Source organism: Manis pentadactyla, chromosome 15 (assembly GCF_030020395.1).
Source record: "Manis pentadactyla isolate mManPen7 chromosome 15, mManPen7.hap1, whole genome shotgun sequence".
Taxonomy (NCBI): domain Eukaryota; kingdom Metazoa; phylum Chordata; class Mammalia; order Pholidota; family Manidae; genus Manis; species Manis pentadactyla.
In genome coordinates, this window is record NC_080033.1 from 6,692,967 (window position 1) to 6,706,743 (window position 13,777).

Here is a 13,777-nt window from a genome sequence, read left to right on the forward strand (position 1 = left end):
TCACCAAAGACAATGTACAGATGGCAAATAAGCATGTGAAAAGATGCTCAACATCTTATGTCATCAGGGAAATACAAATTTGAACAATGAGATACCCATACAGAATGGCAAAAATCCAGAACACTGACAACACCAAGTGCTGGCCAGGATGTGGAACTACAGGAACTCTCATTCATTGCTGATGGGAACGCAAAATGGTCCAGCCACCTTGGAAGACAATTTGGTGGTTTCTTACAAAACTATACACACTTTTATCATCCCATCCACCTGTGATGTTCTTTGGTAGTTACCAGAAGGAGTTGAAAACTTAAGTACACACAAAAATCTGTATATGGATGAGTAGAGCAGCTTTATTCATAATGACAAAACTTGGAAGACATCAAGGTGCCCTTCAGTAGATAAACAGATAAATCAACTGCAGTACATCCACACAAAAGAATATTATTCAGTTCTAAAATGGTATGTGCTGTCAAGCTGTGAAAAGATGTGAAGGAAATTTAAAGATATATTACTGGGTGAAAGAAGCCAATTTGAAAAGTCTACATACCATGTGATTTCAACTATGTAACATTCCAGAAAAAGCAAAAGTATGGAGACAATAAAAAAATCAGTGGTTGCCAGGGGTTGGTCGGGAGGAATGAAGAGTCAGAGCACAGAGGATTTTTAGGGCAGTGAAAATACTTTGATACTGTAACAGTGCCTAGAAAGCATTATACATTTGTCCAAGTCCATAAAATGTACAACATCAAGAGTGAGCCCTAATGTAAAGTATAGACTCTGGGTGGTAATGATGTGTCTATTTAAGTTCATCAGTTTTATCTGGTGGAGGATGTCAATGCTATAAGGGGCTGTGTGGGGGCAGGGAAATATGGGAAATCTCTGTACATTCCTCTCAGTTCTGCTATGAACCTAAAACTGCTCTAAAAAATAAAGTTGGTTTTTAAGAAAAAGAAAGTTCTTCTGAAGAAATTTTTACAAAGGAGAAATCCACTCTCCTCCCTGTAGGAGTCAATTACAAGCTGCCTCCTCTTTTTATCCAGTAAACATGGTGTGATAAACATCTCTGTATTTCTGCCTTGGGTCATTTTATTAGAAAGTTATTTCAATGTCAAAGTGCCTGGAATGACTAGAATGATTTGCAGCTTGGGAGCAAATACTTGATCACATGTTGACTAAAACACAGCATAAAGCAGAGAATGGAACTTTAGCTCCTACTAGCAAGTTTCCTGCATGAAGACAAAAATGAAACTGAGTAGATAATACATATTATTCTCAAACCCGACAGTGATTCAGATCTCTAGAGAAAAAGTGACAAAGAGGAAGGTAATCTTTTACAATGAAGGCAGAGCCTGGGAGAAGGAAAAGATGAGGTCACAGTGTAAACTGAAAGCCAACCCCAGAACGGGAGTCCAGTTCTGCCAGGAACTATCCCCGAACACATGGATGGCTCCTGTCTTCTAGGTCCCTGCTCAGTGTCAGCCCACAGAGGCCTCGTAGCCCCCAGTGCAAAATAATAAGTCTTGCCCCCACTCAGTTCACCTCTGGCCACTTCCATCTTCCTTGTTTGTGTTCTACCCGGCACATTTTACCACGCACATACTAAGTCACTTGTTGTTTAGTGCCTGTCTTTCCCAACACGACGCAGCTTCAAGGAGGGGGGCACGTTACACCTTGTACGCTGAACACTTTGTACACATTCCTACTTTATAACCACCATTCAGAACCATGCCTGGACCAAGGAGAGCGCTCAAAAAATGCATGTTGAATGAATAAATGAATCCTGGTTTGACTTTTTTGGTGAGAGTCTAAGCCAAGTCCTAGAAGGGAGCCTATTTTCCAGGTAAGTTATTTGAAATAGGAAAGGGACAGAAAACCGCATTTCTGCTGGAAAGCTGAAAAGCTGTACCAGACATGGGGGTACACCAAGAATGATGTTAATGAGAAAACCAAAGGCGGCAAGAATGCCTTGGGGTGAAAAGAAAGTGAGAGGGCCTATCTGTGGTCCCTTCTGAAGCCTCTGTGCTGTCTCTTTAAAAACAGTGTGGATGGAGAGGACAAGTAATGACTCTACAGCATCTTACTGTGCTGATGGACAGTGACTGTAACGGGGCGGCGGGGGGGGACTTGATAATACTGGTGAATGTTGAAACCTCAGTGTCACTCATGTGAAACCTTCATAAGACTGTATATCAATGATACCTTAATTTAAAAAAACAGAGTGTGAAAAACTTAGGATGTAGATAAAATATCCATTACAACAGTTTTTCAAATGGAAAATTCTAGCCAAGGAGCTTGAAATAAATTTAGAAGCTTATAATAAGCAATCAGAAAAAAGAACCAGGATAGAAATGATCAGAACATCACCACCAACAGGAAAGGGATCATTACATGAAATGCCTATGGAAGTCATACATATAAATCTCCAACACATGAATGTTTGTTCTGGTTACAATGAAAGACACATCTCTTATTATGGCTCATGCTCAAAAAAAAATCTTGAAAAGTTTGGTTCTGTTCTTAATTAAACAAATTGTTCAAATGGGAAACATGAGTTCCAGAGTAGAAGCTTGCAAAACTATTACTAGGTACCGATGTACTTCTTGGTAGGTAGGGTGGTTTATGGTTGTAGTTAACAAACTGAACCTTAAAAATGGATGTGTGAGAGGGTCAGGGAGTCTGAGGATGTGACAATTTCGAGCATGAACTTTTTAGATTCTTCCCAGGTTATAATGTTCACTAAGTGACAAAACACCAAGTCTTTATAAAAATCAAGGGAATTTTTGTGTTTGTTTAACAGCTAAATTTGTAGAAAACAAAGGCACAGCAGATTTTTGAACCAGACATATAGGCAATAATTAGGTATGCGTCTCATGTCATTCTTACCTTAAATCTTCCCCGTCAAGAACAGGGAAGGGGAGCCCAGGGGGCACTGACACAGACAGGAGTTTTGAAAGAGAAGACTGGCTGTAGATGGCAAATCAGTGGACAGGCAGTTTGCAGCCTGGTAACTGTCTGACACTGTAGGAAATAGATGTTTTTTCCTCGTGTGTGGAAGCTGTCTGAGAATTAGACATGAGAATCCTCATTCCTAAAGTATTCTTCCCATAAGTGAACATGCTCCCCTCTGGAAGGCTCCAGGAAAGCCACAGGGAAAGCACGTGACTCAGTATCGTCACAACCACAATGCTTACGAATTTCTCTGGGAAATGGGCCAAGTGCACACACACCAATGCACATTCACGCCCAGGGCACCTATGAAAATAACTGGATAGGCATTCGCCAGAAGAAAAAATATTCTGCAATGGCTTCCATTCCCTCTGGTTCGCATGTGACCTAGAGTTATCTCCCAACCCATGGAGACTGAGCTCCGCACCCATTAACACCTCCACTAGGACAGCAGTTATTTACAGATGCCTGGCACAAAGCAGGCTATTCTAGGCACTGAGAACAGTCATAAACAGGAGGGAGGCACAAAAATCCTCACTCCTGGGGACTATGCTCTAGTGAGGAGGGAGGCGATATGCAAGCAAACAAAAGCCTAGGAGACACAATAAAAGGCAGAACAAAGAGAGGGAGGAACTGGCACTGTGCATAGGGCAGTCAGAGAAGGCCTTTCTCGTGGCGTTAAAAACTGAGCAGAGACCTGAATGAGTCAGAGGGCGAACTGGGTGGCTTTTAGGTGAGAAGTTATGTCTGGCAGAGGAAGCAACTAAGGGCTCTGAGGTAGAAGTATCTGTAGCAGGCAGAATAACTGTCCCCCAAAGAATCCATGTCCTAATATTTGGAGCCCAGAATATTATGTTGGGCTACATGGCAAATGAACCTACATGGGGAATTAAGGTTGCAGATGGACTTAAGGCTACCAGCCAGGGCACCTTAATATGAAAGACTATCCCCTCTCATCTGGTGGGCTCAACGCAACAAAAGGGTCTTTCAGGGTGGAAGAGGGAGATGTGGCCACGGACGAGGGGCAGAGAGAGGCAACACTGAGAAGGCAGAGGGAGGTGGCCAGTGGCTAAGAAATTTGAGTGACCTCTAGGAGCTGAAAAGGCAAAGACACGACTCTCCCCAGAGCCTCCAAAAGGGAATCCAACACGGGGACACCTTGATTCTAGCCTAGTAAGAACCAAGAGACCCTTCTGACCTGTGGGGCTCTAAGGTCATCGGTGTGTGCTGCTGAAAGCCGTGAAACCGTGGTGATTTGTTAGAGCAGCAAGAGTCCCTGGCAGGTCTGAGGAAGCGCAGGGAGGACGAGGGTGGAGGGAGGAGAGGAGATGTACTCGCAGAGGCGGCAGGGCATGTGGAGCAGACCAGGGGCACTCTAGGTGCCACCTGGAGAGGTTTTAAGGTTAAGAGAAATAAAGCCCTAAAGCGCTTTGAGCAGAGCAATGGCCATCTGACCTACCTTTCCTAGGGGTCACTTTGGCTGCTGCGTGGAGAACAGCCTACAGCAGGGAAGGCGGAAGCAGGGCAACCGGTACGAAGGCGGCTGAAATGATTCGAGAAAAGGGTTTGGCAATTTGGAGCAGATGATGGCAACTGGTGTGCAGAGAAGTAGGACGCATGGGAGAACACCTACTTGGCCTCCCGTCTGCTTGGTGTTTGCCTGACTTCCCTTCTCTTTGGGTTGCTGTCTTCCTTGTCCACAGCCTTTCTTCCTTTTCTAAGTGGCGTCTGTCACGTTTGAAGGGATGACGCGAACACGCGAAGTCACATATTTAAAATGAACACACACCAAAGGTACAATTTACAGGAAATTCAGATTCCTATTGCTAACTAATCAATTAATCAAACTAGTGGTCTGCAAACATTTTAAGAAACATGACCTATTTGAAGAAATACCAGTATTTCAAGACCTACACACAAATGCATGAATATGAATCCCAAAAACCTATTTCTATTTTCATTAAATCTCTCCCACTGGGTCTTATATCACTCATACAACTGGCCAGAGGTTTTGCTGCAGTGTAGTCAGTTCTTCCTAACAAGTTGATATTTCCTACCTTATTTTATTTCATGAGAATTCATTGCTCCAAAAGTCATGTCCACAAATGCAGGTGACCATTTCAGGACCCCCAAAGGCTTGAACACCCGTGGACACAAACCCAGTCCAGGGAGCTGACATTCAGTTAGAGACGGCGCCAGTCCTCACCCACAGAGACCAGGTTCCGGAAGTTCTCCAGCATCACGTCTCGGTACAGCTGCCTCTGGGGGGCGTCCAGGAGCCCCAGCTCCTCCTCGCTGAAGACCACAGCCACGTCCTCAAAAGTCAAGTCCTCCTAGAACAGCAAACACTTGTAACCTCAATTTTATAATCAATGGCCACTTGGAAAGGGACAGCTCTGAAAGGTGGAAAGGACAGTGTGGGAAGTGATTCCAGATTTTGAGGGACTTAAGTCAATTTTTAGACTTCTCAGCCCTTCCCTTCTGTGTCGCCAATGCCATACCTTGATTTTCCTTAGCTTCACTGAAGTGTGACAATGACAATGTCCTTGGCTCTTTATTTTGTGCCTTCATTGAGGCTCCTTATAACTGACCCCAAAAACTACAAGCATGCATCCTGGGTTACAGGTGTTTTATGTTTTAGTGAAATTGCCAGCTGCTTCCAGAAACATTTAGCAATTTAGTCCAGACGTATTTGACAGCACCCGACTTCCTCTCACACACATGAATCCCGGATGCTATCACTTTTCTTTAGCATCTGCCAAACTAACAAGCTGTTGGCAACCTGTGCAGGACAGCTATTTGGATCATTCAGCATCACGCTCTGTAGCCAGCATGCCTCAGGACGATTCCCAAAGGTCTGCCCCTTACTAGCTGTGTGACCTTGGCCAAGTTCACAGACCCGTGTGTTTCCTCTCTGTATAATGGTCCTGACATGACAAGAGTTCTTTCAAGAATCAAACAAGGGACTATCCAGCATTTGGAACAGTGTGCGGCACAGAAAAAAGTGCCTTGTAAACATCGGCTATTATTACTTCTTCATAGTATCTTTATCAGTATCTACGTCATTTCACTTTGTGGCTGTATATTATTCCACGGAACTGATTATCTATATTTACTGTTCTTAAGGAAGAATACTAAATTTTACATATTTTTCTCATTATAACCCATCCTGCAAAAAGCACAATTTTATGTACTTCCTTGTCTCACTTTTAAAAAATAACTGCAAATGAAAATTTAAATGTTAAAAATAAGCATGCTTAGAATTATCATATAATGGAAGATTTTCTTCTCAAACTTTTTCCTACTTGTGTAATCTTTTCAGAGAACACAAGGGCCCCGATTTGCCATATGACAGCAGGTTATAAATTTTCCCATGTGGGAGGAACAATTAATTTTTGTATTCTGACTTATTTGATTATAAATTAATAAAATTAATTACCTTTTCCAATATCCATTAATGTGTATTAATAACTGACATTTATTGAACATGTCTGTTCATGTCCTTATTCATACTCAATGGATATTTTTCTTTATCATATACATAAGATTCCTATTATGGATTTTGTCTCTTTTTGCATCTGAGCGGTAAATGTTTTGCCTCAGGCTGTTATTTTTTTCTGACAATACATGTAAAGTATCTTTTGCCAGAGGAATTTAAAGATTTTTAAACGACTGTGCTCACTGCGGTCTTTGTGCACCTGGGGCACTGAGCACCTTGGAGCACCTGAGGCGTTGGTCCTACAAGAGGAGCAGAGATGCACCTCAAAATGGGGGCCAGGGGAGCAGCGCCCCCTGTGGAAACCAGCCCTTAAAAGGGCAACCCAGACACCCACACTACAGGGCACAGGTCCCGAGATGAATTCTTTCTTCTTGATCATCTCTGTCACTTGAGCAGAAGGCCTAACACTGCCACCCTCGGTCTCCTAGTGAGCCTGAGCAGGTAGCTCATACTTCATGTGTTTAAGTTGAAGATGGGACCAAAATCTCCGCATCCCACTGCTCCATGGAGTGAATGCAGAAAACAAAGTGCAAGTTAGCGGCAAATCTACTATCACTGGACATCTGATACTAAGGTTACCTATTAGTTTGGTCCAGCTAGTTAACACATAAAAGAATGAAAAAGGTCAATAAAGAAAATACACACAAATCATGACAGGCAAGTGGAAGGCAGAATCTAGCTTTTCCTGTGTGAAGACCTTCAACAATATTTATGTGAAGCAGCAGTTAGAGCCTGCTGGGCTGTGTCTGTGTGCAGATATTCTACCTACAAAGCCGCCAATTTGACACATATCAAAAGCACTCTTTCAATACTGAGCTCATGGTACATCGAACACCAAAAATATGCAGACTGTTTTCAGAACTGGTTTTGGGGTGAAAGGTTTTCTGCTGGAGAGCCAGCTGACCTGGCAGTGTTGCTTAAAACAGTTTCCTAAACCACCTAAACGTCTATGAAGGGGAAGCAGTTAAAAAGATGCATCAATTCAATGCAAATGTGGTGTGATTTACATTCCACACACAAAAAATGAATGTTATATAACATTAAAGGTAAAGAGTCACAATTTAAAATTAGATGTGTATTGTGACTATAAATAAGGAAGAGTATGAGAAAAATAAAGACAGCTAATTTGTCAGCAGGGAAGTAGTAATGTGGGAAAATTGTTCATTTCTATTCTTCCACTCCATAAAATAAGTAAATAAGATAAAAACTAAAAATGAACACAAAGTAAACTTGAAAGGGACAAAGTAAAACTCTGGAACAAAATAGGTCCTACAAAGCCTGTTGACAATATGAGTAATGAGGTGGAATTTTGAAGTGAGAAAGGCAAGCTCTACTCACCTTGAATGTGGTCATTTTTCCTTCTACTTCTAGGGATGTGCAGAGTCCTGAGCTATAGAGATCCCAGGCAGGCAGACTGTGCCTGGCAGCACCTAGGAAGGCAGGAAGAAGAGATGGAAGGGGGGCCTGGAATACTGCTCACTTACACGGACAATTATTGTGAATGAGCGCATGAATGTTCATAGCAGCATTATTTATAACCTCAAACAACTGAAATGACCTTTGCATGAACAAATAGCAAATTGTGGTGTATCCATACAGTGAACATTATTCACCAATTAAAAGGAATGACACAAAAAGAGACAAGTACTGATTATGCTATAACGTGGATGAATGTTGTAAACATTATGGAAAGCAGAAGCAGCCAGTTGCAAAAAATCACATATTGTTTGATTCCATTTACATGAAATGGCCAGCACAGGAAAATGCACGGGGACAAGAAGTGGACTGGTGATTGTCTGGGTGTCTGGGGAGTGCTATCGTGGGTTAGCTGAAAGTGGATGTGAGGAATCCAATTGAGGAATGAAACTGTTCTAAGCTGAATGATGGCAGTGGTTGCACCACTTAGTAAAGTCACTAAGAATCATTGAATTGCACACCCAAAATGGGTGAATTCTATATGAACGATATATCTCAAGTAGGCAAAATAAATGTTTGCTAATTTACACGTCATATGAAATTAGCAAAACTAACTTATGGGTTTTGAGTCGTACTAATATTTTTATTTGAATGAATGAATAAATAAGTGAGGGAAAAGAGGAAACTTGTCTTCATAGTAGAATGTATACTAGGTAACTGTATCTTCCCACAAAAAATACTTCACTAATTTAAAAAAAAAAAAAAAAAGACAGTAACTTTACAGTGGAGAAATCTGACAGATAGCATCTCAGCCTAGAGAACCAAGTTGAATTCCCCAACCTAGGCACAAACTAACTTCCTTCTGTTGCTGTTATGCTGCAGTGAGAGGGACACCTCACCATTTCCCCACCAACAGTGCATAATCTGAACTGAAACATCGCCTCTAGCAGATAAACCCCAAACGGAGGACTTTCTCCAAAAGAACCTGCCTCCATACTCTTCAAAAACATCAATAATAAAAAAAGACAAAGGCTATGGAACTGTTCCATGTTAAAGTACACTGTGTGATACAAACTTTGTAAAATGTTTATGAACAAATATACCATTTAAGGCAATGCATATAATTGAACTTTGAACTGGTGGGCAAGCAGTTATAAGGACTTTAAATTAAAAACAGAACAAATAAATACAGGATTACATAACAGTGCATTATCTAGCTTAATCTAATAGATAACACTATTTACTATTAACAATAACTTAATATAATCTAATATCTAATAGATAATACTAATACTATTACCTAGTATGTCTAATTATTACCAAGCACGTGATGCTAAAATCCTATAATAAGCCTCTCCTAAATCTCTCTTACCAAGACATCTCCTGTTTCCATGGTATGTGGGCTTCCTTCCTGCAAAAACCTGAAATAAGCTGCCACCAAATCCATGCATATTCTTGGTGTTATGTGCTCATGGAGCCACAAAGAAGATAAGCCAAATGTAAACAACTGGTGAATTTGGGTAAAGAGTATATAAGAATTCCTTATGCTATTTTTGTCATTTTTCTATAGATTTGAAGTTATATAAAAATAGGAAGTTTAAAAAAATTAGTAAACAGTCACAGGAATAGCAATAATAATGAAAATAAGGGTGATCATGAAATTATATGTAAGTTCATTAGCTTATTCTTTATTGGCAAGGTTTGGAAATTTCCATAGTTAAAAAACACAAGGGGAAAAAACATTAAGACAAATATGGTAGGAATTTTATAAAATGTTTATAGACAAATATACACAAAACCCACTAAACAGAAATGCATTAGAAGTCCAATAGCTGCTGTCTTTACACCTTGGATTACTGGGAAATTTTTAAAAAATTGTTTTCTCCATATTTTTAGAATTTCTGAATGTTGCACGATGATAGTCGTTCAGTAAGAGTAAGAAATATTATAAGTGAAACGAATAGTTGACAATAAAAAACTTATAAAATAAGTGCAAGCCCACTAGCCTTGCTGTTAAGGTCACCCAGAATGAAGTCCTAACAACCTGGCCTGATTCCAGCTAAGAGAATATATCCAAGAGATTACAACTCAAGCTCTGGACTCAGAGCGCCTAAATTCCAACCTCAGCTCAGGCTCTTAGCAGGTGGGTGAGGATGAGCAAATAATTTACACTTCCTCGGTCTCAATCTCATTTTATAGATTAAGGGCAAAAAATTTATTCGCAAAGCCGTGGTGTGGCATAGTGTATTTAATCTGCATAAAGACCTCATCACTTAAATGAGCATTTAAAGATTATCAATATCCATGCCCATTACACGTCCTACACATTCTCCTATTGATTTGAACATGCTGTAACAGAAAAAATGCGAAGTCCCACTTATGTGGAGCTGATGTCAGTAGTTGAGGTAGCTTAGGAGTCACTCATTCCACCTCTATTCAGTCTTTTTGGAGAAGTCAGGCTGAAGAAAGAAAGAATGCTGTGAATCGTCATCATCGTGTCGCCATCCTCAATAAAATTCAAGCCTTCACTCCCCCTCTGCAGTCTGGAGGCAACCCCCACCTTCCTAAAAATGAGATCAGAAGCGGTCCACGATTAAGCAGAGTCAGGCAGGGACCAGGAAGAAGAGCAAGGGTCACTGCAGCTGGATCTCTGACCCTAACCGGGGACCTGACCGCTCCAAAGGAAGAGATACAAAACACTAAGGAGACATCACCATTCACCACGTGCCAGGAGCTGTTTTAAGATTTATACTTCTACCACTTTTTAACTCCCAAAACAATTCTTTTAGGAAGGTCCTAATATCTTCCTTTCAAAGAACGGCAACGGGAAGCACAAGGGAGATTAACTCCTCAAGGCTAGGAAGCAGAAGCGAGAGCGGAAGGTGTAGGGAGGCGGACTGTCCCAGTTGAGACCCAGGGAACTCTCAAACCGCGCGACACGCGACCCGAGCTCGTCCCCACACAGGGACCCGAGAATCGCCGCAAAGGCTGAAGCTCGACGGAGGGGACGCACACTGCCGCTCTCGCCTTTTCATACCTGCGCTCTTCGCTGAGGCTTATTTTCCCCTAAATTCACCGCCTGGTTGTTGCAGGTCCGGGAAATTCGGAAGGGCCAGCGAGAAGCGGAACTGACGCGACACTCCCGCGGAAAATACCTTAGCAACCGCACACTACCCGGGCGGTAGTGCCTGCCCGCCCACGGAGCTCCTGGACTACACTTCCCAGAATGCACCAAACCCACTTTCCTCAGCGGAACAGTCGCGGCCGCAGGGCGTCTGGACTACACTTCCCAGAATGCTGCAGGAAGAGCGTCCATAGTTTCACCCTCCCGAAACAAGTGTTGCGGAGACCGGAAACTCCGTGACTATATTTGGCAAAAGGCCAGAGCGGAAAAAAATCCCACAGTCCCGACTTCCTGGGCGGTAATAACGGTTCCTACACTAAGCCTGTGAGTAGCCTTTCCTTGAGTCCTTCAAAGAAAATATTCCATGGACATGACTTTCTGAAGTCGAAGTGATACCGGGGTTCTTGTTCACGGAGCGGAAGAATGAACTTCGGAAACACTCAAGGTAGAGGCTTTTATTTAGAGATAAAATGCCCATTTTTGATGAGTAACAGAAGACATCTGCTGCCCTGATTGTTTCTCAGGACAGCAGTTTCCCTCTGGGAGCATATCAATGAAGACCACCTGCCCTGCCCCCAGGTGGGCTGGGTTGTTGTCTGTTTGCTAAAGAGTGTGGTAAGAGTCTTCTTAACTTTTTGGGTTGTTTATAGTTTGGCTTGCTTACTAAATTAATCGTTTGCCCAGATTGCAGATTACTTGATTAGGATTAAAGAAGGAAAAACAGCATATAGGTACAGTTAAAAATAAGCTGGGCCTTTTAGCAGGCTAAGGTAAATTTTACAGTGTCATGATCTAATTGACACAATGAAGTCCCGGGTTATGCTAAGATACTTTTCTTTATCTGGAGAACATTTAAACATTTCAGACCAAGTTGCTCTTGGCCTTTGCAGCTTTACCTGTTTTCACTGAAGAATGTCTGTATTCCTAGTCTGGTTTCTTTACCCTAGAGAATTAGTGTAACTCTGACTTTGGGTAATGCTTAACACAGAGTTTTGATAGGGACTTCTTTGCACATTGTTACATTCTTCTGACTGTAATTATCTTGCTTTGCTTTTTTCTGGAGGCCCTCACCCTACTCTACCTAAACCCATGGTCCCTGTCTCAGTAGTGCTTCATATTATGACAGGAGTAGTATTGTTGGAACAAGTAAGGAGATACAATCCTCAAGAAATTAATGATTGTTTAGGGGACACTAGATGATTGAGAGGATAATGTTCTGTATAATCTCACGATGAGACTAAAACTCAGTTTAAAGAATGGACAAGGTAGAATAGTGTGGGTGGAAGCGAGGAAGATACCAACCGCTTACTCTGGCCCCTGTGGTAACATTGGTTTGGCAGGAAAAAAACAACTTGAAAGGGCCAAAGTGAAAGCTTGTCCTCATGGGACAACATACATATTTTATTTTTAAAGTGAAGCCTCATGTTCTGTGTCCATTGTTCTAAACTCAGTATATGGTATACATTTTCTAATATCGGTCACTGAAAATCTAAGTCCTTCCAAGTGATGGCTGTATAATGCTGTATTGAATGGATTGAGAACGAAAAGCAAAGCTGCCCCTGACATCTGGGAGCTGGTGTGACTCTCACAGGTAGGCCCTGTTATTCTCCTTTGGGACATAAAAGAACTGCAGAATACTCTCCTCAATTGATGTTTCTCTGAGACCGTGGTAAAGTGAGACAAAACAATGCCCTTTCATAGTTTTGTTTAGACACAGATGAAAACAAGGTCACTGTACAAACCACACAATCTCAAATAGTCCTCTCTTGGCCAAATAACTGCTACTTCTTTCCCACTTACAGCTTTATCCTCACTCTAGTCTGCCCTCCCAAAGGATAAAATTTGTTGAGATAATGTTGCCCTGGCCTTCTGACAGCATCCAATCCAGAGTGAACCCTGCTTCCTTAGACCCTCCCCCAAACCACCCAACCAAAGCCCAAATCCTATAATAGATCATTTCTGACACCATCTTATCCATGTGACACATTCCTGTGATGGGTGTACTCTCTCACTGCAACAAATAATAAGCTCAGCTTGTCCTACTTGTGTGTGCCTGGATGAATTAAGCATTTTGGCATACCCTCTGATGAGTAATAGGTTGGCTATTACATATGAAGCTGCAATTAACATAATTTTATGTTCTTCTGGGATAGACACTGTTGGCTAGTGAACCAACTACCCATCACAAATCCCTCATTTCTTATACCTTCACTATAGGGAACAGCAATGCTAAATGCTCACTTTCCCACCTTCCTTGTAGCAACACATTTGCATGGGTAGACCTGGCCAATGAGATACTTGGAGCAGATTGCTATGCACTGGTTGTCAATCCTAAGGGTAAAGGGTACTGTGCATCAGTTATCTCCTTGACAGTTTGGTACAGTAAGCAGGGTCACCAAAGAAATGCAGTCAAACAAGGGTCCACTGTCCGAAACACACGTTAAGCCAAACGGGGCACCAGATTTTGCAAAAGCAAGAGTGTTATTAATGGCAATGGAACAAGGAGACACTCTTGAGCTCAAATCTGTCTCCGCTCATCAGCAGAAGAGGCTTTTTAAAGTGCTTTAGACAGGATTAAGATGGAGGCTGTTCAGAGCATGAAGTGGGATTGGTTGAGGGTTGGGAAATGCCTACTCAGGTTTCTCCTATTCCACAATGAGAGTGATTAGTTGCATGCTAATTTGGGTCATGCTTTCTGTTGTTGATTGCCACTTCCCTTTCATTTTATGTCACCTGTCACCTCAAATCCTTAGACTCAAGTCCTTGAGGCAAGGCCTTTACTTTCATTGCCT

The 13,777-nt window shown here is 41.9% G+C and overlaps 1 protein-coding gene across 4 annotated transcripts in view; it reads right to left on the reverse strand.

Annotated features, from left to right (window-relative positions):
• Positions 1-11,048, reverse strand: part of LOC118928714 (zinc finger protein 234) — a 48,898-nt gene extending 37,850 nt beyond the window's left edge. For 2 of the 4 annotated variants that reach the window (XM_036918198.2, XM_036918252.2), the window contains exons 1-3: positions 10,889-11,045; positions 7,784-7,875; positions 5,153-5,279 (exon numbers count right to left, since the gene is read on the reverse strand). In XM_036918198.2, the coding sequence (XP_036774093.2) occupies positions 5,153-5,279; positions 7,784-7,798 (142 nt within the window). In that variant the 5' untranslated portion in view covers positions 7,799-7,875; positions 10,889-11,045. Of the gene's footprint in view, positions 1-5,152; positions 5,280-7,783; positions 7,876-10,888 lie in introns of those variants that run through there. The other 2 variants (XM_057493319.1, XM_036918208.2) reach the window with 2 other exon arrangements.
• Positions 11,049-13,777: the final 2,729 nt, after the last annotated feature.